At 45.1% G+C, this 27908-nt stretch overlaps 1 protein-coding gene across 1 annotated transcript; it reads left to right on the top strand.

The window, feature by feature from the left end:
• On the top strand, nucleotides 1-27358 carry LOC142466702 (uncharacterized). The gene is made up of 2 exons (XM_075572020.1): nucleotides 1-121; nucleotides 26293-27358. The coding sequence occupies exon 2, from the start codon at nucleotides 26400-26402 to the stop codon at nucleotides 27318-27320; it is 921 nt and encodes a 306-aa protein (XP_075428135.1). The 5' UTR covers nucleotides 1-121; nucleotides 26293-26399; the 3' UTR covers nucleotides 27321-27358.
• The last annotated feature ends 550 nt before the right edge of the window (nucleotides 27359-27908 follow it).

The raw sequence follows: 27908 nt of genomic DNA, 5'->3' as shown, positions 1-27908 counted from the left end.
AGGAAGAACAGAACCTTGTGGCGTTGCAGTCACACAGGAAAATCTACTACAGAACCTGCACAGACCTCCCCCCACACACAGAGCTCCTGGAGATGCATATGGGAAAGAGCTTGGTATCAAGGTGGGTACACTGTGGAAAAGTAACGTGTCAGCACAAGTTAATCAGGAATATGTGTGTTACGTGGTTTTTACATCTCTATTGTCTTATTACTGATAAATTGCAAATAGTGATAGATCTGCATACACCATTACGTGTCAACTAGATCTTAATATCACTAAACCTGATTTGAGACAAAGGTCCAGATACATCAAGCTGCGGTAACCAAAAATGCCATATTACTGCCCATAAAAAAGTGCCTTATTACAGTGCGATGAATCAGCGTTGCAGCGCCAAAAATAAAGCAGTTTTTATCGAACCCGTTAAAAGCATCAGATCCGATACAAAACAGGCATAATATCATATTTTCAAGTAAAAACTGCTATTTATCGGAACAGATGACCAGCAGAAATACCGCAAATATTTTATCACCTTCTCCAGGCTGGCGTATGCCCTGTCTTTCCTATGTATATAATGGCCATTATATACATAGGCAAGATGAGCTCTGCTAAACCAACAAGGAATAGATGATAAAATAGTTGGTAAAATATATTACAGTACATATTAACCCCTGTGACGGTAGGGGTAGCTGGCTGATCTAATAAAGAGAAATCCCAGCTAGTTACCCCTAAAGAAATGTATAACTTGGCTGGCTTGGTAATTTATATTTCAGCCCAATGTATGTAATGTCTGGGGAAGTACAGGGAATATGGGCTAGCTGTGTGTAATTTTAAGTCCTGTGTTTTACATAAATACCTTAAGTTTGTATTTATTCCTGTGTTAGTGTCACGGGAGACCAGGTTTATCAATACCTTTTCATACCGGGATCATTGATTGAGCAAATCAAGGAGGTAGAATAAATTATAATTTATTTCAGGAAAAGACATACGCACAATGTAACACAATTTACAGGGTTAACACACTTACTGGGAACAGGGCTAACAAAGAAATCTATCCTTTCAAACGAAATTCACAAAAATTACCTCTGAAGTTACCCTTTCCACTGACCGGGAGGTAGTCACGAAAGTCCTGGAACTGATTTCGTCATGCAAACGCTACGTTCTCAAAAGTGGGACTTAGAAAAATTCTTGAGTCAAAATCTTTGAAGCCGCCTCACATCTATTCAGCACAGAGCATCTTTGAATTTGCCGTTGTTTGTTTGGCACTTGGAATCTGCGCTCCTGATTGGGTGCAAGGCTCCTTATGGGTTTCAGGGTGTCATTCACCAACCTCTACAGCCTATCAGAGTGTCGGAATTCTCCTGCCAGCCAGTCACCGATTTGCCGGTATTGTAAAGCCGGGCGGGCACCTTTCATTCTGCAAAGGGGCATGCGCCAACCTGGCAAATGGTGGCTGGATAGCTCTGTGTTAGCCCAGTTTGCGGTTACTCAAGCAGAACGGCAGTACTACTCCTGTTCTAACACCTTGGCTTCCCTGAGGCTTTCAAGTCCGGACTCCGCACAGACCCATAGGCACCAAGCTTGGTAGCCATCTGGTCCCTCGGAATTCATGACTTGGAAATCCCACAGTTCATTTATAGGTTATCAGTACATATTCCTATTAAACATAACGCTCTAATAAAATATACTGTGCCCTGTATCTTGTGTGATAAACTGTAGTCACTATTCTGGTGCCAGGGATGGAGTGAGGGGATATACTGCTTACTCTCACTAGCCTCATTCTTGGCACACTTTAGAAAATAACTTTTAAAACTTTTTATACACAGGAAATCACTCTCGGCTTTATCACATAGCTGGAGCATCCCCTGAACCCCTAGACCAGCTTCAGGGTACCTGGGCATGTATCTGCGCACCCCTCCTTATTCCAGGGACCCCCTGTTATACTAGGGACCCCGTGTATGGTTGCATGTGTACATTAACTCCTTCATGCCCATTTACCTTGTCCGGATGATGCTGCAGCAGAAATCCTGGCGGTGAGTTGTAAGAACGTTTTCAGAGTCAGAGTTTGACCGGAGCAATGTTCTTGGCTGTATCTGAGAATCTCACTCGATTCACGGATCCAACTTTTGGAGTATCCCATAACTCCGGAACCCCGATACATACACACATTCTGTAAAGACTTTCTCCAGAAAACCCACCCTGAAACTTACAGCCTAGAAATCTCCCGGTCCAAGCACCCCAGGAAAGGGAAAAGACAAACAAATCTTTAATGTCGTATAATCTGCACACAGTCACAGTAATGCAGTTCTGACATCTGGGTCCAAGAGCTGACACTCTAGGACCTCAACACATGGATCAGGGGTAGTCAAGTGGGCTTATCCTTTATTAGTGAACCTGGTTAACCCCTTCACTTTTGCAGTTAGCAATTTCCCCCCATCTTAGATACTTGGTATTGTGTGGTGATGAAATTAACATGTCAGTCCTGCAAATGTAAATTATGCAATGTTATGTGCCTGTTCCTATCATTTCTATGGAGGGAGTTTCTGTAATCCATTTAGCTCAAGCTTTCTATAGAAATGATGGGATTAAAATCAGGGTTGTGACAGCTAGTTGTCAGGACTCCTGGGGAGAGTTGAAAGGCTGCTGCTCTGGGAGTAAGAGCATTCTACTATCCAGACTCTGAGGCTCCTACCCAGTGGGAGGTCTTGAGTGCCTTAGCACATGCCTCCTCTGGCTTTTGTGACACCAACTCAATCCGTGCTCTGGTTGGCTAGCTACACCTGTCCCATGTAAAGGATAGCCACCGAAGGCTATATAAGGGGTGCTGCTGATCAGAGCACTAGACTATCTCTGGGAAGGTGTGTGGAGACTATCTGAGAGACACTCTGTGAAGGAGTGTGGAGTCTATCTGAGAGACACTCTGGGAAGGAGTGTGGAGTTGAACTGTGACCAGCTGGAGATACATGTCAGAGTGGCTGCTGTGTGTTCAGCCATCGGATATCCTGAAGCAGAGAAGCAAACAGGGTAAACCCATTTGAAGTGGGTCCCTGCACCTAGGAAAGGTAGATCTCAATTCCCCAGAGCCCCGTAAGTGTGTGTATTTTTGTATTTTGTATTCTTGTGTGTTGCCGAGGTTTTATCCAAAATAAATCTCATTTTATTTCCCTGCCTTGTGACTGATCCCTTAAATATAAGTGTTGTTAAAAGACCTGGTCTACCGTGACAGGCTTTTTTTCTGGTAGCAGTGTGTGGGATCATAGGACTTTGTCCTATAATTCCCCGCAGGAAGCTATAGTGCAAAGTGATCTTGGAGATTGAAAGCTCTCAAAACAAGTAGTGTCGGAAAACACGTTTTTACAAAATCAGGATTCACACTCTGTTTTGTGTCACTTAAGTTTAATGCCCCAAGGTGAACATGGCTTCCCGATCAGGACGGTATCAGTCCTGGAGCCAAGAAGCAATCGCTGCCAAATGTGAGACCTTCCGTCTGCAAACGGAGAGCCGCAGCAGAGCTGAGCTGAAAGCCATACTTGAGGAACATGAAGATGCCCTTGCCAGTGCTAATCCAGCAGGAGCTGTTGCCTTTGGCTAGAGCGGAGGAATGCAGCCAGGGGTACGAGTTCAGGTCGCCCCGGTGGCTCAAGGGGTACCCGTGGTATAGTTCGCCTGAGGATATTGCAGCTATGATAGCCATCCTGGGGACAGGACCTACAGTTGCAGACAATACTGTAGATTCAGTCCCTGGAGCATCACTCGGCAGCTTCTGTGCCCAGCACCCATCAGGACTATACTCAGTACCGTCCCTCCAAGATAACTCATCAGAGTTTTGGGAAATTTATTGATGGGGTCACGGATATCGATGGGTACCTCGGGAGCTTTGAGAAGCAGTGCCGGCCGTACTCTCTCCCACCAGCTGAGTGGGTCAGGTTCCTGTTCCCTCAGCTGACTGGCCAGGCACAGTAGGCATATGAGGCGATCAACTCAGATGCCAGTGGGGATTATGAGTACGTGAAGACGGTCCTGCTAAGACAGTACAGCATCACTCCTGAGAATTACCGGGACTGGTTCCGGTCAGAGGACAAGACTGCCCAGGACACTCGTGTGGACTATATGACCCGGATTGTTCAATGGAGTACTCGGTGGGTAGAGCGGTGCAATGGCTGTACCTACCCGGAGCTGCTCGACCTGATCTTCCGCGAGCAGTTCTACCATAGATGCTTGCCAGAAGTCCAGGAGTGGGTCCTTGACCGCAATCCAGCTAACTGTGAGGAGGCAGCCACTGTGGCAAATGACTTTGTGACCACCCGACCTCAGCATAGGACATTATTGGTACCACCGACTGTGGCTCCAGTAACCCCAGTACAGTGCATTGCTCCCCAGCTACAGGATGGACGGTAGCAGTGCAGCAGCTTCAGACCCAGATGCAGCCCGCAGTTGCCAAAGTTTTACTTTTGCACCCAGGGGTGCCAGACAGTCGTTCTGGGAGTCTCCTGCAACAAGGAACTCTCGGGCAGCCTGATAGGATCTGGCTGGGGCACCGGTACCCATGGACGGGGATGCCGGTGAAAGTATATAGAGGATGATCGTGTGACACTTATCACACAGAGCCACGGTTGGGCAGTTGCCCAGGCAAAGGTGCAGTCGGCACCCATGCCGACCAAGGTGGTTTGTGCTCCCCAGCTTTTGGAGCCCACCCCACACATCGCGCCTCTACTCTCGGAGCCCTAACATGCAGCGGACCTCGAAGGGATCTGGCAGGTAAGTCAGACCACGCCTGAGCAGTATCCCCATGTATGTAATGTTCCCCATGGTGACTATGCTCAGACTATCGGACAGACAGGGAACTACCAAAACTCTGTGAAGGGTACCAGGAGATGGTGCAGGTAAATTCCGATTTACCTGCGACCATAGTAGGCATTTTGCCTGGGATTACGGTTGCAGGAGCTATGGCTAATGTAGAGGCAGCAAAAGACCAGGTAGTGGTGGAGGTGGAGATATCTGGGCTCCCATTGTATGTGTGGTCATATTGGGTTGAATATGGCATTAAGCACACAAATTCTTTGAGTAACATACAGTTTAGATGCCATTAATAGACTCTTGCAATGTTTTCCCCACAAGCAGGCACGCAGAGCCAGGATGGGGGCGGATGCAGTTTCTCACACGTCTCTCCTCCCTGTTTGGCACTCCCCTGGAGGCGTTCCTTAGCAGTGGTGGGGAGTTGGTGTGAAGACTGGTACCTCCCCCGTTTAGAGCCGCGATGCGCATGCGCGGGTCAGTCAGTTCCCATTGGATATGACGCGATCGTGACGTCACCAAATATCGCGAGATTTGGCAGCCATTGTTATTAAAACGCTTTTTACACAGTGCAAAAACACTTCTTGATAAAGTGCTATGCACGAAACGCGTAGAAGGGCTGCATCCCTTGATTTTATGAAACTTCAATAAAGATTCTTCATTTTTTGGCCAGACCTGTTCTCCCTTTGAATCGCGGTGCGCTACACCACTTTTCTGCACTAGTGGTCCCTTGGAGTTATAGGGAAGGCTCCCCAGCTCGCAGCTCCCCTGTGGGAGTGGAAGCGAGAGATGGTAGGGAGACAGAGGGTCCTTGCTATGGATGAGCCAGTATACCGATCGCACATAAACCCAGGCGATCAGCAGCCCCTCCATCGGACTGGCTACAATATCTTAATGGGGAGGGAAAGGTTAGACAGGGAGATCAGGGACACGCAGCAGTAGTATAGGGATTTAGTGACTCGTTATAGTGTCCTGACAGACCCCTGACTAGGATGATGTGAGGAATTGTCATCCTGGCGGCTGTGGACCGTCTTCTCACCTTACTGACCCTTTCACGACGTACATCCAGGATGCGCATTCGTCTGGTCCAGTGATGCGTGCGGACCTTGCGCGGTCTGTTCTGGCCCCGCCCCCCACTCTGATGCACGACGGGGCGTTAGTCCAGCTTCCCTGCGGATGCGCGGTCCAAGCCCCGCTCTAATGATCGACGGAACCGGCTTCGCCCACTGACCCCCATGATGCGCGCGATCGGTCCCGCCTCCAGTTCTGATCAGGGTGCATCATAGGGCACACCTGTGTGCACCGGCATCCTATTGGATTCTTACTTCCTGGTTCCGGCCTGGCTTGATATTGGAGAATCCTCCTATTTATACCCTTCACTTGCATCCTGTCTTTGCTGAGCATAGTCTAGTGTGACGCCATGCCTTGCTGCATTCTGTTACTGAGACCTTGCCTTGCCTGCCTGTTAACCTCTTGTTGCCTGAACCCTGCTAGTACCTTGGACCCTGCTTCTCTCCACTCCTGATCCGGCTTGCATGACCATTCTCCAATCTCATGTCCTGACCTTGGCTAAGTACTCAGACGATCCGACAATCTCCTATCCTGAACCTGGCTGCGTACCCTGACGATCCGCTACTCTCCTCTCCTGAACCTGGCAAGTACCCCACTACTCTCACATCTCCAATCCTGACCTGGCTTGAATTACTATTCTATATCCTAGGCGCGCCCGCATGACTGTGGGTTGGCATTACTCAATTCCCTACCTCAGCACCGCGGTCGCGCTTCGTTTGTGGTGAGCTACGCATTACAGATGACTGACCAGAGGGCATTGGTGCTGGCAGCCTGATACCAAGAAGATGGGCTGGCAATGACAGAACTATGTTCCTTCCTTGCTGCAGTCAGCAGCCCCAAGCCCCTGCAGTCTTTTGTGACCTCAGTGATCCGTGTCCCCATACCCAGGGATGGACCCCACGGTGGAGGGGGGGAACCAGTGTGTTTTTACATCTGATCAGTGACCTGATGGACGTGGACCAGGGAGGGGGCAAGAACCCTCAGCAGGCTGAAGGACTGTATCAGCCAGAAAGACTGTGTCCTACCTCAAGAACCTCAATTTCTGTCAGGCTCAGAAAGACATCTGAGAGGGTGACTGTCCTGGAGCCTTCACCTTGAGGGGGGAGGTGTGATGGAAGGGGTAACTGTCTGACCTATTAAATAGAAATCCAAGCTAGTTACCCCTAAAAAAACTTTATAACTTGGCTGGCTAAGTAATGTATATTTCCGCCCACTCTATGTAATGTCTGGATAAGGACAGGGAATATGGGCTAGCTGTGTGTAATTCTAAATTCTGTCTTTTACATAAATACCTTATGACTCTATTTATTCCAGTGTTAGCAATTCCCCCCAGTTTATATACTTGGTATTGTGTGGTGATAAAATTATGATATGTTATGTGCTTGTTCCTATCATTTCTATGGAGGGAGTTTCTGTAATCCATATATCTGAAGCTTTCCATAGAAATTATGGGATTAAAACCAGGGTTGGGACAGCTAGGTGTCAGGACTCCTGGGGAGAGTTGAACGGCTGCTGATCTGGGAGTAAGAGCATTGTTCTGCCCAGACTCTGAGGCTCCTACCCAGTGGGAGGTCTTGAGTGCCTTAGCATACCCCTCCTCTGGCTTTTGTGACACCAACTCAATCCGTGCTCTGGTTGGCCAGCAGCCCCTGTCCCATGTAAAGGATAGCGACTGAGGGCTATATAAGGAGTTCTGCTTATTAGAGCCCTAGACTATCTCTGGGAAGGAGTGTGGAGACTGTCTGAGAGACACTCTGGGAAGGAGTGTAGAGTTGGACTGTGACAAGCTGGAGATACATGTCAGAGGGACTACTGTGTGGTCAGCACTCTGATATCCTGAAGGTAGATCTCATTCCCCAGACCCCTGTAAGTGTGTACATTTTTGAATTTTGTATTCTTGTGTGTTTCGGAGTGTAAGGATTCTGCTTGATCCGTGCCGAGTTTTTTACTACGGTCCAGGTTTTCTGTCTCTCTTGCCCTTTCTGCTCACTGTGGCCATTTTGGGTACTGGCAGTCTGCTTTATAAGGCTGCAGTTACTATAGGGAGTCACCGAGCAATGTTCTACGGTTTGCAGCACCTTACCCTCTTGCCTATTTTGATTCCCTGTTGCTGACCTTGGACCATGACTCCGACCTCGCTGGCTTCGGCCAGCCCTGACTTCCGCCTGTCTCCTGGACTTTGCAACTCTGCCGCCAGCCCTGACCCCTGCTTCCATACCGACTACGGATACTCTCAAAGGACTCTGTCCCTGGGCTGTGGTTGGTTTATTTGCATCCCTATCTCAGCCCAGCTGGTCCGCTTCCTGATTTGAGACGAGCACCCTCACACGAGGTCTTATCCAGAATAAACCTAATTTTATTTTACTGCCTTGTTTTCCCTTGTGACTGATCCCTTAAGTATATATGGTGTTAAAAGACCTGGTCTACCATGACAACCCCTTAGTAGTCCACGGGTCAACTAGTCATCAGTCTCCATGACTAGCTGACTACACGGGATAATATAAACATTACACTACCTACCCCCTTTGGCACCTTATTGGCTAGTAAAACATGGTAAGTTCTTGGTTTGTCCCGAAGGCATAAACAAAAAAGTATGACTCACATACATCAAATTCTGTTAAAGTGGAGTTAATATCGCACCATGGGAAATAATAAACGAATGGGTGTTATTACCGCAATTTTAAGGTGGTATATATCAAGATCGTGGTAATAATTTACTGTGTGCAATATTTGGGCCAATCTCACGATATGGGAATTAGCGCGACCGTTAATAATGCTTTACATACCGCATTGGGTTAATATTCCTATCATAGGCTTCTGTAATGTCTATTATTACAGAAACCTATGACCAACATAACATGAACCCGTTTCATGCCTGTGGTTACCAAAGTATACCACAGGCACCAAAGGGGTTAATACTTTATTTTAAAAAAATATTACCTAACTCTGTTGACCCCGTTAGTGACCAGTAAAGCATTGCCATTCAAAATACATTGTACACATAAAACCATTGATTATCACTGTGGATAATTAGGCCCTCTCAATGGGGGGCCCAGATATCCACAGTGGCGATAAATGGTAACCCAGTAATAAATAAACACATCAACAATATTCAAATACATTACTAACGCCCCCCCCCCCCCCGCCCCACAGTGGCTAACCGCTAAGGTAATGAAGGGATTTGGTGGATGTACCATGTGATGAATGCCCTTTTTTGGGTGCTGGAATGTCACCTTAAAGGGAGGGAATCACATTCCTTTTTTTGGAATCACATTCCATGATTTTGCATCGTTTTTGTGTTTGCATTGTCCCCACCACCATTGTATATTGTATATATAAAATACAATAATTGTGCATTTGCTACCTGATTAACAATGGAGATTTAGTAGAAAGTTGGGTCATCCTATAACTATTAGAGACCTGGTACATGGTGCGGACTGGGAACACCCAGTGACTGATACAGCCGCGGCCCCTTTTATTCTCCAACATCTCCGAATTTTTTCCGAATGCCACGCACTTCACCGCGTTCATGCCGCATCCATGTTGCATTCATGCTGGCGTCACCCGCGGTTGATGTGTTTATTGATGTGTTTATTGATAATGGTTCGGATTTAATTGGTTGCAATTCTTTGCATATCCGCCAGGTGGCAGATATTCATGAATTGTAATGCGCATGCGCTTCCGTAATGTGTCGACTTGCATGTGTTTAAAAAAATACCACAGTGGTCCATTGTAAATTGACCTTGGTACTGAAGAAGTTACAACAATGTATCAATTTAGGCTTTTCATATTAAAAAATACATGCATGTCTGGTGTTTTATTGTCCTGAGAGTCCCGACATGAGTGCACCATCGCAGTTCGTGTTCCAAAAACCCGACAGAATGTACGCTTATTTAATATGGGCCGCGATTAATGCAACAGATGATAAGATGGCAATAGTTGGTCAAATTTATCAGTATTTTATCGAAGACTATGACTTTTACAAATTTTCACCAGATGCTCATGTGTGGAAGCGTGCAATAAGGAAAAAGTTATGTATCTATCCGTGTTTTTTTCGTATTGATACCGGTGTTAAAGGAGGGTATTGGTGTGTAGCACCAGATTTTTCCCGTATCTTTGATCATGGAGACTTCAAAAGGCGAAAGGTCATGTTAAAACCAACTAAGAAACGTCAGTCGCTGAGCAATGCGCCAGCGACAGCATCCAATAACGGTCCGACCGTCAGTGAAAACCAGGTGACCGGCAACCCTTGCTGTCTGTCCCCACCCAGATACCTGCAGCCTGAGCCGGATTTGGCGTACAGATTCCAGCAAGCTTGCATGTACCAAAGCGATTTCCAGCCTCATCAGCTGACTACAGGTGTAGTAGTCCCGCTGTCACCTGTCAACTACGTGTAAAATCAAGAATACGGGACTGGCAGTGTCTCGGCGCCAGCTGATTGGCAAAGTCTATGGTGAGTAATGTTGCCGTATTTTATTCTGTTTTTGAAATATCAATATCAATGCACAGTCAAGCGATTCTCCTGTAAGCAATATCATTGGCTGAGCAGCTTCTACAGTAGATACTGAACAATTGGTGGAAAGCTAGGCGCATGCGCATTGGAACCTTCTTGAAACGCATATGCGTGTCATCACATCGACAGTAGGCGCATGCGCATGGGAACAGGAGACGCCCCCCCCCCGAGAAAATTATTGGTGCGTCTGACTGTGGGAACTTTTTTAGGGGACTGACTGACCATGACTGACCCCTTTTTTAGGGGACTTGCAGCCCATATCCAAGTAGCCCATTATAAGTGGCATGACTATTGAACAACTGAAGTTTAAAAGGAAGGAACTCTTACCCTAATGGATCTTATCCTTCTTCTCTCCTCAGGTAAAATCCATCTCTAAATCCTCTGCTGTGTGTATTATATAGTATATGCAAGTGATCCAATGCTAGGTAAAATCCATCTCTAAATCCTCTGCTGTGTGTATTATATAGTATATGCAAGTGATCCAATGCTAGGTAAAATCCATCTCTAAATCCTCTGCTGTGTGTATTATATAGTATATGCAAGTGATCCAATGCTAGGTAAAATCCATCTCAAAATCCTCTGCTGTGTGTATTATATAGTATATGCAAGTGATCCAATGCTAGGTAAAATCCATCTCTAAATCCTCTGCTGTGTGTATTATATAGTATATGCAAGTGATCCAATGCTAGGTAAAATCCATCTCTAAATCCTCTGCTGTGTGTATTATATAGTATATGCAAGTGATCCAATGCTATGTAAAATCCATCTCTAAATCCTCTGCTGTGTGTATTATATAGTATATGCAAGTGATCCAATGCTAGGTAAAATCCATCTCTAAATCCTCTGCTGTGTGTATTATATAGTATATGCAAGTGATCCAATGCTAGGTAAAATCCATCTCTAAATCCTCTGCTGTGTGTATTATATAGTATATGCAAGTGATCCAATGCTACACTACCGACACAGTTTATTGCACTGCGGCCAGTTCCGCAAGCCGGGAGATTTCCCGGCTTGCTAGTGGCCGCCCCTCATCACGCGTCATCGGGAGCCTGCGCCCCCTGCACGCGCGTCCAGGGCTCCCCGAGGGAGCCCTGGTGTCCCGCGATGTGGGGGACGGCGGCAGGGGGTTCCGGGGGACCCGGCGGACCCGGCAGCGGGAGGGAGAGCGCCCCGATCAGAGGGCGCTCTTCCGCTGCTTCGGCGCGCGCCCGGCACCCTCCGGCGCGCGCCAGTTTACTGCTGCGGCCGAGAACGGGCAAATGCTCGAATAAACTCGGCCGCAGCAGTAGGTAAAATCCATCTCTAAATCCTCTGCTGTGTCTATTATATAGTACCGGGTATATGCAAGTGATCCAATGCTAGGTAAAATCCATCTCTAAATCCTCTGCTGTGTGTATTATATAGTATATGCAAGTGATCCAATGCTAGGTAAAATCCATCTCTAAATCCTCTGCTGTGTGTATTATATAGTATATGCAAGTGATCCAATGCTAGGTAAAATCCATCTCTAAATCCTCTGCTGTGTGTATTATATAGTATATGCAAGTGATCCAATGCTAGGTAAAATCCATATTTGAATGCTGTTTTCTGTCTACCCCTAATCAAATTAAGTGTTGCCACCTAGGCAGGGAACACCCTGTGTAGAAAACCATTTGTTTGAATGTGCCTCAGATGTGCTAATTAAGCAGACAGAACAACATTGTCAGGTGACTTTTTAGGCCTATATAAACCCAGTCAGAACAGCTAGTCTGCTTGCAGCCCATATCCAAGTAGCCCATTATAAGTGGCATGACTATTGAACAACTGAAGTTTAAAAGGAAGTTTAAGTGGCATGACTATTGAACAACTGAAGTTTAAAAGGAAGTTTAAGTGGCATGACTATTGAACAACTGAAGTTTAAAAGGAAGTTCAAAAGAAGTGAGAAAGAAGTGGACACCCCATCTGGCCCTGATTCCTGCATTTGAACTACGCTGGAAAAGAGGATATCATCAATACCAGACTGCATCATTACTGCTGTGATGCTGCGTTTACCATTTATATTTGCTGTGACTTCACTTCTTCTCAAATTATGCACTTCTTTTTACCAGCCTCAGTATGTCTCAAACTCTATTCATATATCTCCATCTCTCCTTTCTTCACCACTTCTCAGTTCACATGAACTCCTTTCTTACCTGCGTCCTCTGACACCACACAGCTATATCCCCTGCACTAAAAAACACCCCTACAAATCCTCCTCACACATCCTCTTTCTATCCATGCTTCTCCTCCTTGCTTCTGGGGATATCTCTCCCAATCCTGGTCCCTGTCTTATTTCAACTTGCTCTCGTCCTCGCCTCCCACATGCAACTTCTACTCCTTCTGGTGTCAACCCCTCTAACCTCATATCCATCCCCTGCCACCCTCCCTCCTCTCTCCCTTTCTCCTGTGCCCTTTGGAATGCTCGCTCCCTCTCTAACAAGTTCCTCTCTGTACATGACTTCTTTCTCTCTCACTCCCTGCTTCTCTTTGCTATAACTGAGACCTGGCTCACTCAGTCTGACTCTGCTCTGGAAGCTGCCCTCTCCTATGGTGGGCTTTCCTTCTCCCACACACCGCGCCCTGATGGCAGGGGTGGAGGCGTGGGGCTCCTGCTCTCCTCTGTCTGCCGTTACCGAACCCTTCCTATTCCCCCCTCTCTTGCTTTTCCCTCCTTTGAGGCTCACACTGTCCAGATCTTCTCTCCTCTCCCTGTTCATGTGGCGGTCATCTATCGCCCACCTACCTCTACTCATCCCCCTTCTGCCTTTCTCTCTCACTTTGAATCCTGGCTCTCTTTCTTTCTCTCCTCAGACTCCCCTGTTCTTCTCCTTGGGGACTTCAATTGCCACATTGATGACCCCTCTCTCTCTTGGGCTTCCCGCTTTCTTTCTCTTACCTCTTCTTTTGGCCTTCAACAGTGGACTGCAGCCAGCACCCACAAGGATGGCCACTACTTAGACCTGGTTTTCACTAAAAACTTCTCTCTCTCTGATTTCTCTATTTCCCCTTTTCCTCTCTCTGACCATCATCTCATCTCATTCTCTTTATCTCGCTTCTCCCCTTCTCCACCTCCATCTACACCCCGGTTCTGCAGAAACCTGCGCTCTATTCACTTACCTGACTTTGAGTCCACTTTACACTCCTCCCTCTCCTCTCTCAGCTCTGCTACAGACCCTGACAACCTGGTCAGAAAGTACAACTCTGTCTTGTCCTCGTCTCTTGATCTACATGCCCCGCTTTCTCTCTGCCGCCCTCGCCCTTCTAACCCTAGACCCTGGCTAAATTCCCACACGCGCATGCTGCGTTCCTCCACTCGTTCCTCTGAACGCCTCTGGAGGAAGTCTCACACTCTCGCAGACTTCCTTCACTACAAATTTATGCTATCCTGTTTCAACTCTGCCCTCTCGCAAGCTAAACAAGCCTACTTTTCTGCACTAATCAACATGCACAAGTCTAACCCACGCCGACTGTTCTCTGTCTTTGATACTCTACTCAAACCTCCCTCAGCTGCCTCTCCTGCCTCCATCTCCGCTCAGGACTTTGCTGACTATTTTAAGGAAAAGGTGGAATCCATACGGCAGAACATCCCCTCTGTTTCTTCCCCCCATCCTACACCTCTTCCTAACTCTCCTCCTGCCTTCCTTGAGTCTTTTTCCACTGTCTCAGAGGAGGATGTGTCGCTGTTGATCTCCTCTTCTCCCTCTACCACTTGCCCTCTTGACCCCATCCCCTCCCATCTCCTAAAACCTCTTGCTCCTACTATAATCCCTATGCTCACACACATTTTTAACTCCTCCCTCTGCTCTGGAACCTTTCTATCCTCCTTCAAACATGCAACAGTCATGCCATTACTCAAAAACAGCAAGCTTGACCCTACCTGTCTTTCTAACTATCGACCTGTCTCCCTCCTGCCTTTTGCCTCTAAACTCCTTGAACGTCTTGTATTCTCTCGCTTGCTCCATTTTCTCAACACCTATTCTCTCCTAGACCCTCTACAATCTGGCTTCCGCACTGCTCACTCCACCGAAACAGCCCTCACCAAAATAACTGACGACCTCCATGCTGCCAAAGACAGAGGTCATTACACTCTGCTCATATTACTCGACCTCTCTGCAGCATTTGACACCGTGGACCACCCTCTTCTCCTCCACATTCTCCATACTCTAGGTATTCGGAACAAAGCTCTATCCTGGATCTCATCCTACCTCTCCCATCGTACTTTTAGTGTCTCTTCTGCTAACACCTCCTCTTCCTCTATTGATCTCTCTGTGGGGGTACCCCAGGGCTCTGTCCTGGGACCTCTTCTCTTTTCTCTGTACACACTCTCTCTAGGTGACCTAATAACATCTTTTGGGTTTAATTATCACCTCTATGCTGACGACACACAAATATACTTTTCAACACCTGACCTTACACCTGCTGTACAAACCAAAGTTTCTGAATGTCTCTCTGCTATATCATCCTGGATGGCCCTCCGACGCCTTAAACTCAACATGGCTAAAACAGAGCTCCTCATACTTCCTCCCAAACCTGGCCCTACTACCTCCTTCCACATTACTGTTGGAACTACGATCATTCACCCAGTAGCACAAGCACGCTGCCTAGGGGTCACACTCGACTCCTCTCTCACATTCGCCCCTCACATTCAAAACATTTCTAAAACCTGTCGCTTTTTCCTCTGCAATATAACAAAGATACGCCCTTTCCTCTGTTGCTCGACTGCTAAAACTCTGACTCAGGCCCTCATTCTCTCCCGTCTTGATTACTGTAACCTCCTGCTGTCCGGCCTTCCTGCCTCTCACCTGTCTCCCCTACAATCTATCCTAAATGCTGCTGCCAGAATCACTCTACTCTTTCCTAGATCTGTCTCAGCATCTCCCCTCATGAAATCCCTCTCCTGGCTTCCGATCAAATCCCGCATCTCACACTCCATTCTTCTCCTCACTTTTAAAGCTTTACATTCTTCTGCCAACCCTTACATCTCATCCCTAATTTCTCGGTATGCACCATCCAGACTCTTGCGTTCTTCTCAAGGATGTCTTCTTTCTACCCCCTTTGTATCTAAAGCCCTCTCCCGCCTTAAACCTTTTTCACTGACTGCCCCACACCTCTGGAATGTCCTTCCCCTCAGTACCCGACTAGCACCCTCTCTATCCACCTTTAAGACCCACCATAAGACACACTTGCTTAAAGAAGCATATGAATAGCACTGTGGATATTCTAAATACGATACATAATGCTTGGCCCCCTGCAGACGCACTTACCAGAACTCCCTCCTACTGTCTCTGTACGTTCTCCCTACCTACCAATTAGACTGTAAGCTCCTCGGGGCAGGGACTCCTCTTCCGAAATGTTACTTTTATGTCTAAAGCACTTATTCCCATGATCTGTTATTTATATTATCTGTTATTTATTTGATTACCACATGTATTACTACTGTGAAGCGCTATGTACACTAATGGCGCTATATAAATAAAGACATACAATACAATACAATACAATACCATTACAGTAAAACTTGTACTTTTGTTTTTCCTCAGAAAAGAAAACTTTGTCATCTCATGCGGAAAACGGCAAATGGAGGGATTTCGATGGATAATATCGCCTGCACATTGCTTAATCGGATTTTAAAAAAACATGTTCCGGAGTCAACAGTTTAGTGGCCGTTGTTATTGATTAGGATAGAATACTGTAACTGAGAGCATCATAGAAAACCTGAAACAGTATGCTGTTGTTTTCAGACCGTATACATAACTATTTTATATATATACTGTATAATAAACCCGAAAACTAAAAGGTATGCATTTATTCTACAGTACATGTATTCCACTACATATGTGTATTCTATACCCGTACAGCATGTATTGTTTTAATACTCTTGTGATGTACTGAGCATGCCTACACTATACAGTACAGTACTGTACAGTATGCCTGGACAGTACTGTACTGTATGTTCTAGAAACACTGTATTTTGTTACAGTATAAAAGGAGACAATGGAACAATTTAAAACAAATCAACATTTTCTTTTATTGGTGGAGTAAGTACAAAAACATTTATGGCGTAAGTAAAAACATTTATTTACAAATACAATTTAAAAACATTTAAAGTGTACAGCAATTCAAAACATTTACAGGTGTATGGTGTATTGCTAGTAAAAACATTTATGTACAGAAAGTCAAAACATTTACAGTAGGATGGTGTACAGTACAGTAAGTCAGGCCTGCACAACTCCAGTCCTCAAGGGCCGCAAACAGGCCCGGTTTTCAGGATAGTTGTGCTGGTCTTGTGTAAGTAAAAACATTTCTTTATTAATAAAATTTAAACAAAGGATGGTGTGCTGAACAGCAAGTCAGACCTGCACAACTCCAGTCCTCGAGGGCCGCAAACAGACCCGGTTTTCAATCCTGAAGACTGGAGTTGTGCAGGTCTTGTGTAAGTAAAAACATTTCTTTATTAATACAAGTTAAAACACGCAACAAGTCAAAAAATAAACAACATTTGAACTGTCACGCAAATTCGATCCCCACCAGATTGTCCTTCCAGGGCCGATGCCTTGTACACTGGCGACACACTTTATTCGAGCTTGGCTAGTCCCACGAATTCGGGTATACCCGGGTGTATTGAGGTTTGTGACTGTTTTCTGCCCGAGTGCATTGGGTTATTTTTCAAGCAGGGATTGAAGCATTTTATTCCCGCTGGCTGCAATACTGCACAGTATATATATATATACTGCATTACATTTCATGAATTTATGCCATCTGGTAGACACGCGAAGCATTGCAGCCTATTAAATCCTAATCATTATCATTTAACAGATCAGCCGCCCATCAGCCAGGCATGAACCCAGGCTGGGAAGGCAAATGCAACGGGGCTTGTCAGAGGTGAGGAGTGGCGCATTCCAGGTATCTGCCAGGTACATACCGGGTATTTGCTCGAATAAAGTGTGTCGGTGCAGTATGACGCAAAATGCCATTAATGGCGGCTCTCACGATTTTCATTACAGGATCTGTAATAGAAAAATAGCGCTGCAATTCCTCCACAATAGTCCTTCTTAAATTTTCAGGAAGCGCCCTTTTTTTCGCGATTTCCTTCGTAGTTTACATTGTTGGCCCACCCGCAGTACACCAAATAGGATACGTGGTACTTTTAAATTAACATGCCATACTTCTGGGGTAAACCAGCACTCATCACCCTATACTTCTCCCTGAGTGGATTGGGCAGCTCGCGCAGGATGTTGTCAGGCACCGTATCGATGCAAGCGTATATGGGTTGGATTCTGGGAGCGGGTGTGCTTGTGGCGGTGGGCGAGGGTAGGTTGTCTGGGAGGATGCTTTCCTCCTGTCTTGGTCACCGTGTTGTCTCCTGGCGTGGTCTTGACGGAGTTGTCATGTCATCCTCGTCAACGGCATATATGTACACATATTCTTCTGGTGGAGGGGGTGCGCTTGGTGATGTAAGGTGGTCGAAGGTCCCATTCATCCCATCCATGCCACCCTCCTGCTTTGGCGTCGGAGATACAGGGGCATGAACTCCGAGCAAATTATGTATCCCCGCTATGTCAGTCTCTATCTTCTCCATCCGTTGATCCATCTTCTCCATCCGTTGATCCATATTTAGCATGGTCTCTAAAAGAAGATCTATCTTTACCTGCATAGTAGAGTTCCCGGGGATATCGACACTTAACCCATTCAGCATGCGGTCTAACGAGCTGGGTCTTGTGCATGGGGTGCTGTAGACATCTGGGTGGATGGGTGCTACGGAGGATGAGATGGGGGTTCCCTGGAGAGAAGCGGCAGCGTCGTCGAAGAAGGATGGAGGAGGTGACCTGTGGATTTCCGGGAGAGATGCGGCAGCGTCGTCGAAGAGGAATGGAGAAAGTGACCTGTGGTTTCCGGGATAGAAGCGGCAGAGTCGTCTAAGCGTAATGGAGAAAGTGACCCGTGGATTTCCAGGAGACCAGCGGCAGCGTCGTCGAAGAGTAGTGGAGAAGATGGGCTGTGGATTTCCGGGAGAGCAGCGGCAGAGTCGTCGAAGCGTAATCGAGGAAGTGGCTTGCGGGTTCGATGGGTTGGCTGCCATTTGTTTTGCTTTGAGTGTACATCACCGAATTTCTTCTTGACATAATAAGGCTTATTAAAAACCTTAGCCTTTGGGGTCGTCAGAAGGTTTTCTTTATTAGCCTTTTGCTTTGGCCTTGGCTTGGAAATGGCTCCCGCCTTTCGCTTTTTCTGTGTGATAGGCATGGCAGAGGCGAGTGTGTTCCTGTGTCCGTAGAATCGGGGTTGATCCATGGAAGCAGATGGCACAATGCAGTATCTGGACAAGGGAAAGTTCAGATACATATCATCGAGTGGTGGGCTATGCAAAGTGTGTCACCTTTTATGCATGGCGACTAGGTACAGGTGTTAAAAGTGGGCGTACTCTAATGTGAGTAATTAACATATAAATATGTTAGTGCAGTGTATTTTGTGGATTCACTGCACATTGAATACACATCGACTAAACATCGAATATACATTCTTGTGCTTGTATTTCTTTCTACTCGCAGCAATGCCTGTTAAAAAGATTTCAAAGGATCTCAGCATGAGAATGAAGGAGATGTACACGAGCGGACAACGAATTGCAGATATCCAATGCTAATTAGCTGCTTCTGGCCTCGTTGTGCCATCAACCACCGTGTGCTATCATGCCCACGGTAAGACCAAACAACGCACGAGGACACCAACGGTAATTAACGCGTAAGTATATTTATATAACTATATAATACCGTATATCTATTATTGTTTAGACAGTATTGCTGCATATTAATATAACTAGATAGTATAGATCTATCTAATATTATAGTTATTTCTGTTTATTTATATTACTATATAATACAGTATATCTATCTATTATTGTTTATATTGCTGCATATTAATATAACTATATAGTATAGATCTATCTAATATTATAGTTATTTCTGTATATTTATATAACTACTGTATAATACAGTATATCTATCTATTATTGTTTATATTGCTGCATATTAATATAACTATATAGTATAGATCTATCTAATATAGTTATTTCTGTATATTTATATAACTATACAGTATATCTATCTATTATTGTTTACTGTAAATGATGTGCTGTACTTGTGGCCTACTGCTCTGTTACTTACAGGATTGTTGTTTTTCTTTACAATGTTGGGAGACAACTCTTCTGGTCGACAAAATAAGTGAAGGGAATGATGAGAAGAGTGCCTTAAAAGTCAAATACACTCTGCTGCAAAATCACAATCTCACTGTATCCGAGACCAGCATAAAGAAGATGAGAAGCAGAATTGGATGAAAATATGGACGTGTGAGGTTAGTACTGGACAGTACAGGAGGTTAAAGTGTTTTTTAAGAAACTGTACTGTACCTATAAAATTATTCCTTGTCATTACAGAGCGTACCCTATGATAAGGGACGTTAACATGATCAAGAGAGTGGTCCAGGCCCAGGCCCAGGCATGGATCAACAGTGGAGAAACTTTCCAGGATTGCATCTTCACTGACAAGTCTACTGTATCGCTGGAGAGATTTGCCACCTTTGCATTCCACAAAAAAGGTTGCATATCTATGAAGCCGCGTCCAAAACACCCAGTGAAGATGCATGTGTGGGGTGCCATCTCTAGGCGTGGACCAGGATGCATTGTCATCTTTGAAGGTAAAATAAGTCACACGCTTTTGCCTTATGCACTGTACTGTACTAGTGTGCAGTTTTTTGAGCACTTTTCTTTTCTTGTTATAGGAATCATGAATAAAGCTTTTTTCCAAGAGCAAATTGTGCCTTAGATTGTGGAATATATCACACGCGAGTTCCCAGATGGTCACCGTTTCTACCAGGACAACGATACGAAGCACACCGCGTCAACAGCGCATATTCTTGAGCGCGGTATCAATTGGGTGAAGACGCCACCGAAGTAATTGCGGTAATCATGTCTCATTTTTCCCCACTGTTTTTACTGTGTATCTCTTTAACTAATTGTCCTTTTTTCCCCCTCCAATGACAGATCGCCAGACTTCAATCCTATCGAAATGGTCTGGCATCAGCTGAAGGATCATATCCGAAAAGTCGTGAAACCCTCCAAAAAGGATGAGTTGGCGCAAGGCATAATGAGTTTTTGGAACGATGTACTTACCATGGAACGATGATATATTGACCATATTGCGACTGTGTTGCCCACTGTGATCGAGCGTAATGGGCAAGCTTCAGGAAGGTAGTATGGTATAGTACTGTACTGTAGTATGGTAAGTACAGGCACACCAAGTACAGTATGATACAGGTAAGTATGGCACAGATTTTTTCTTTCCTGAGAGAGCAGCACTAGCCATCTGGTTACAAAGTATTTAACAGTAGTCAGAGTATACAGTAGTTCCAGTATAGACTAGTTTGACAGTACTATCTGCCTACTGTAGTTCAATATGGAGTAGCTACAGTATACAGTACACAATGCCATAATACAGTATGCACATAACTGCACTTTTTTTTTCTTTTCTTGTCTTTTCAGAGAAAAAAGGATAGACAGGGGGAGGGGGGTATCATGTGTAAATGTTGTGAACTGTGTACAGTTAAGTGTATCTAAACTGCAGTCATGATGTACACAAAACCTCCCCTCTCTCAATGAACTACACAGAATGAGGAAGAAGATAAAGACGGAAAAATTGTATTACTGTTTTTATTATTATCAATGTGCATTATTCATGATTATCCACCGGCCCTCAATTTTCAACTGTGCTGTACTATTTTGTTATTTCTCTTCTGCATACTTCAATAGTGTATCTACAGTCATGATCCACAACCCCCCCCCCCCCCCCTCTCTCAATGATTATTTGTATTTTTCTTTCCTGATAAAATAAAATACATATTTAATTACATTCAGATTTTATTTCTTTGAACTTTAAATTTACTGTGAATGTGTGTGGGGGGGATTCTTCAAGAAGACATACAGTTTTAATAATTGGTTACCTTTTTAATAATTGGTTACATAATCAGATTATGCCTTTCTCTCTCACTTTGAATCCTGGCTCTCTTTCTTTCTCTCCTCAGACTCCCCTGCTCTTCTCCTTGGGGACTTCAATTGCCACATTGATGACCCCTCTCTCCCTTGGGCTTCCCGCTTTCTTTCTCTAACCTCTTCTTTTGGCCTTCAACTGTGGACTGCAGCCAGCACCCACAAGGATGGCCACTACTTAGACCTGGTTTTCACTAAAAACTTCTCTCTCTCCGATTTCTCCATTTCCCCCTTTCCTCTCTCTGACCATCACCTCATCTCATTCTCTCTATCTCGCTTCTCCCCTTCTCCACCTCCATCTACCCCACCGGTTCTGCAGAAACCTGCGCTCTATTCACTTACCTGACTTTGAGTCCACTTTACGCTCCTCCCTCTCCTCTCTCAGCTCTGCTACAGACCCTGACAACCTGGTCAGGAACTACAACTCTGCCTTGTCCTCCTCTCTTGATCTACATGCCCTGCTTTCTCTCTGCCGCACTCGCCCTTCTAACCCTAGACCCTGGCTAAATTCCCACACATGCATGCTGCGTTCCTGCACTCGTTCCTCTGAACGCCTCTGGAGGAAATCTCATACTCTCGCAGACTTCCTTCACTACAAATTTATGTTATCCTGTTTCAACTCTGCCCTCTCACTAGCTAAACAAGCCTACTTTTCTTCACTAATCAACATGCACAAGTCTAACCCACGCCGACTGTTCTCTGTCTTTGATACTCTACTCAAACCACCCTCAGCTGCCTCTCCTTCCTCCATCTCCGCTCAGGACTTTGCTGACTATTTTAAGGAAAAGGTGGAATCCATACAATCCTACACCTCTTCCAGCTCTCCTCCTGCCTTCCTTGACTCTTTTTCCACTGTCTCAGAGGAGGATGGGTCGCTGTTGATCGCCTCTTCTCCCTCTACCACTTGCCCTCTTGATCCCATCCCCTCCCATCTCCTAAAACCTCTTGCTCCTACTATAATCCCTATGCTCACACACATTTTTAACTCCTCCCTCTGCTCTGGAACCTTTCTATCCTCCTTCAAACATGCAACAGTCATGCCATTACTCAAAAACAGCAAGCTTGACCCTACCTGTCTTTCTAACTATCGACCTGTCTCCCTCCTGCCTTTTGCCTCTAAACTCCTTGAACGTCTTGTATTCTCTCGCTTGCTCCATTTTCTCAACACCTATTCTCTCCTAGACCCTCTACAATCTGGCTTCCGCACTGCTCACTCCACGGAAAAAGCCCTCACTAAAATAACTGACGACCTCCATGCTGCCAAAGACAGAGGTCATTACACTCTGCTCATATTACTCGACCTCTCTGCAGCGTTTGACACCGTGGACCACCCTCTTCTCCTTCACATTCTCCATACTCTTGGTATTTGGAACAAAGCTCTATCCTGGATCTCATCCTACCTCTCCCATCGTACTTTCAGTCAAATATACTTTTCAACACCCGACCTTACACCTGCTGTACAAACCAAAGTTTCTGAATGTCTTTCTGCTATATCATCCTGGATGGCCCTCCGCCGCCTAAAACTCAACATGGCTAAAACAGAGCTCCTCATACTTCCTCCCAAACCTGGCCCCACTACCTCCTTCCACATTACTGTTGGAACTACGATCATTCACCCAGTAGCACAAGCACGCTGCCTAGGGGTCACACTCGACTCCTCTCTCACATTCGCCCCTCACATTCAAAACATTTCTAAAACCTGTCGCTTTTTCCTCTGCAATATAACAAAGATACGCCCTTTCCTCTGTTGCTCGACTGCTAAAACTCTGACTCAGGCCCTCATTCTCTCCCGTCTTGATTACTGTAACCTCCTGCTGTCCGGCCTTCCTGCCTCAAACCTGTCTCCCCTGCAATCTATCCTAAACGCTGCTGCCAGAATCACTCTACTCTTTCCTAGATCTGTCTCAGCATCTCCCCTCCTGAAATCCCTCTCCTGTCTTCCGATCAAATCTCGCATCTCACACTCCATTCTTCTCCTCACTTTTAAAGCTTTACACTCTTCTGCCCCTCCTTACATCTCAGCCCTAATTTCTCGTTATGCACCATCCAGACTCTTGCGTTCTTCTCAAGGATGTCTTCTTTCTACCCCCTTTGTATCTAAAGCCCTCTCCTGCCTTAAACCTTTTTCACTGACTGCCCCACACCTCTGGAATGCCCTTCCCCTCAGTACCCGACTAGCACCCTCTCTATCCACCTTTAAGACCCACCTCAAGACATACTTGCTTAAAGAAGCATATGAATAGCACTGTGGATAGTCTGAACACATGATACACAAACGTGAATACAAAACTAACTAAAAAAAAACTCTCTACCAGCGCTTGATCCAAGTGATAGACTAATTGGTGTGATAACAACAATTGTGTGATTACAATGTGATTACATATGCAGCCAAGGGGGCAATAAACAATGGATTGTTCAAATCCAATACCATACAAATACAAATACAAAAAATGTCCCCGGCGCAAAGTGTGGTGATGATAATTACAGTACCATATCAAAAGACAGTGTACTGGACTCATTCATCTCCTGAGGAAGTGACGTAGCGTCACGAAACGCGTAGAGAGGAGGAGCCTAGTACAGTGCACGTTGTAAGCTGTCACCTGCGTTGCATCTCGTGGTGTGGGGAGAACTTCGGGCGCTGCGCCGCTGACGTCATCGGTTGGCGCGCGACGTCGTGAACAACACACCATCGAGTGGACATAGGCTGCGGACGGCATTCTTGAGCGGCATGTTTGCCCTCGCAAAATGTGAGTGTAACATCGCTGCTTTTTAACATTGTTAAATAAAATTTGCGGAGTACACTAGGCTGTCTTTCAATTTTCTCCAACCACGGTTGTTGCGGTGTATGCTGCTACTAGGACGACGCAGACCGAGTTGAAGAGAGCCACCTTAGGAACCACGAGGGGCCCGTGGAGATCAAGGTGGAGGAAAAGAGCTAAAGAACAGATTCTCTCCCCCGAATGTAGAAGAAAATATCCTGTAAGTAGAGATTATCCTCTTCAGGTTGGGGCAATTGAGTCTGTATACTGCGCAATGGTGTGTTTTCTTTATCTGTCATTGCAGACAACATAAGGGAACACGCCTAGAGGAAAATCTACCTCACATTGTTGATGAATCATTCTACTACCAGGACTGACTTTTCAAACAGGACTGTCTTTCGATATGGTACTGTAATTATCATCACCACACTTTGCGCCGGGGACATTTTTTGTATTTGTACATGATACACAAAGCTTGGCCCCCTGCAGACGCACTTACCAGAACTCCCTCCTACTGTCTCTGTACGTTCTCCCTACCTACCAATTAGACTGTAAGCTCCTCGAGGCAGGGACTCCTCTTCCTTAATGTTACTTTTATGTCTAAAGCACTTATTCCCATGATCTGTTATTTATATTATCTGTTATTTATTTGATTACCACGTGTATTACTACTGTGAAGCGCTATGTACAGCAATGGCGCTATATAAATAAAGACATACAATACAATACAACATAAGGGAAAGCCAACAATAGGAAAATTAACGAATGGTCTGAGAGGTTGAAATCCTTGAGCGAGCCTTGTGTGTGTGTGTGTGCGCGTGGGGGAGGGGGAAACAGGGTACAGCTTCATGAAGGATTAGCTGTACTGTAGTTCAAAGACATGACATATTTTCAACAGACAGGTCATCATATTAATTTGATCCCCACACCCCCAAATACATAAAAATCACACAAATCAATCATGTGCAGTCAAACGCAGTGTCGCAGTCAAAAGCTACAGCAACGATTGAATATCGTAATATCAAGATGGTTTAGGCAGGCACATGTTGAGAAAATAAAAATAAAAAATGACGAGAAAAAAATATATATATTTTTTTTGGTCACTCACTCTTGAACTTTTTTTCCCCCAATGAGCATTAATAATCAACACAGAATAAATCAAAGCAGGCTCTGCACTGCACTGGACTGTACGTTACACACGCAGGAATGTGATTGAAACCAGAAAGACACCCATTCAAAGGAATGGTGTGGGAGAGGTGTACTGTAGATAAGATAAGAAGTTGAAATACTGCAGTGCAGTAAATTAGCCTGTGTGTGTGCGGGGGCGAGCGCTGTATACGCCGAAATGTTATACTGTTACAGTACACGCCTATGCGTTTCAACAATGTTCAAATGAGACATACAGCACTGTACATGCATGTATAAATATGCAAATTTACAATTACTGTGCATGCACACGCAGACTGTGTACTGACGTAGGTTGAAATGCTACAGTATTAGACTTTGAAGACAACAGCTCGCGAACGCCCACCTGAGTTTTTAGACGGTATTGCAGTATTGCAGACAGCGCTAATAATATTCTAATATTTACAAGCGCTAAAATACCGGAACATATTCCGGAAAAAAACAAATATACTGCATCTGCCCGCGGTTATCAGAGTTGCGCTGCTACGGCCGCATTAGGATAAAGGTGGCCGCAGCTGTATGTGTGGTTCTAATGAGATACGTATTCTCTTCATTGTACAAACATTTTTTAGTTATACCGTCACAACTGAAACTATCGACTTACTATCTATCTAAGGATTTGAAAAGATTTCCGCCGCTTTAATTGGTGTTTTGCAGCTAGTGAGATTTCCTTTTAAATCATTAAATATTATGATCTACTTTAAATGTATGATCCACTACATCTAGTCTCCCTGATGCACATATTGCTGCACATATTGTGCTAAACCCTGATGCTGCACATATTGTGCTAAACCCTTCATTTTTACAATTCTACAGTTTACTTTCATCCTGAACTTTTTGGGATATGCCAACTTACCTCTCCTGCATGACCTTTTGTAAGACAGTTTGTGTAACAGTGACTTTTTTGTCTCGTCTAGTACAAAGACAAGCTCCAATAACCCACCCATGCCAACAATGCAAGATTGCCTTTAACAGTCAGGATTACCTCCTCAAACATCTGAAGTTCAAACAACCAAATGAGTATATGGAAAAGATGAAGACAGAACAATCTTGCAACATTCCAAGAAATATGACAGAAAATGCGTCTTTCAACCAGTCAAGGCAATTAATAAACAATGTAACTGCTTCTCATTCCAAAAAATATATATTAGCAGCTGCCTCAGGAAAAGATCTTGGAGAAAGTGGGAAGAGTCTGACTTGGTTATCAGACCAGAACCTACAGAAGAGGACACAGACCAGGGAGAGACCGCATGTATGTGGGGAATGTGGGAAGGGATTTAGTCGGTTATCCCACCTGAACACACACAATAGGACACACACAGGGGAGAGACCGCATGTATGTGGGGAATGTGGGAAGGGATTTAGTCACATATCTTGCCTGATCAGACACAAGAGGACACACACAGGAGAGAGACCGCATGTATGTGGGGAATGTGGGAAGGGATTTAGTGACTTATTCAACCTGGACACACACATTAGGACACACACAGGGGAGAGACCGCATGTATGTGGGGAATGTGGGAAGGGATTTAGTCAGTTATCCCACCTGAACATACACAAGAGGACACACACAGGGGAGAGACCGTATGTATGTGGGGAATGTGGGAATGGATTTAGTGACTTATCCAGCCTAAACATACACAAGAGGACACACACAGGAGAGAGACCACATTTATGTGGGGAATGTGGGAAGGGATTTAGTCGGTTATCACATCTGAACACACACAAGAGGGCACACACAGGGGAGAGACCGCATGTATGTGGGGTATGTGGGAAGGGATTTAGTGACTTCTCCAACCGTATCAGACACATAAGGACACACACAGTGGAGCCACCGCATGTATGTGGGGAATGTGGGAATGGATTTAGTGACTTTTCCAGCCTGAATAGACACAGGAGGACACACACGGGGAATAGACCTTTCTCTAAAGCTAGACATGTTTAAGGATAAAAAAATATATATAACTTTTTAAATGCAGGTTATTTGTATCATTCTTATTGTCTTTTTATGTAAAGAAATTTTTTGTTCTTCTTGTTTTATATTTCCATTCTGTTGGGTCTAATAAAATGTGTGTTCCCCATTATGCTGAAGCTGTTTGTAGTCTCAATTAGCTGTGAATCGGAATAGTTTCGCCGCGACCTATTGGCCGCCGGCGTTAGGCCGCAGACAGACTCTCCATCACCAGCTGCTTCTAATGTAATTTTTTTTACTGTTTTGGGTAGGGGGGTAAATTAAATAGGTTTTTTTTTGTTTCAAATTTTTTTATTAGGCATTTATACATTATACTGTACATATATACAGGTATATCTTAGCCTAATACAGGGTTTTTTGTTTTTCACATTGAGAGCCTCGTCAGGCCTCCGATTCTTTTGTTGGACCGAAAAGGGCAGACGAGAGAGAGAGAAGAAGAAAGGGGGAGGGGAAAGAGTAAGGGGGGGAGGGTGGTGGTTCCCGACTTCCTATCCCGTCCACCAGGTATCCCGCATCTTTTCTCTCTGATGTCTATGTCGTCTCCCTTTTATGTATGTGGGT

This window comes from Ascaphus truei, chromosome 15 (genome assembly GCF_040206685.1).
Source record: "Ascaphus truei isolate aAscTru1 chromosome 15, aAscTru1.hap1, whole genome shotgun sequence".
In the NCBI taxonomy this organism is placed as follows: Eukaryota; Metazoa; Chordata; class Amphibia; order Anura; family Ascaphidae; genus Ascaphus; species Ascaphus truei.
The sequence above is the reverse complement of the archived record's forward strand: the minus strand, read 5'-3'. Positions and strand labels throughout refer to the sequence as shown.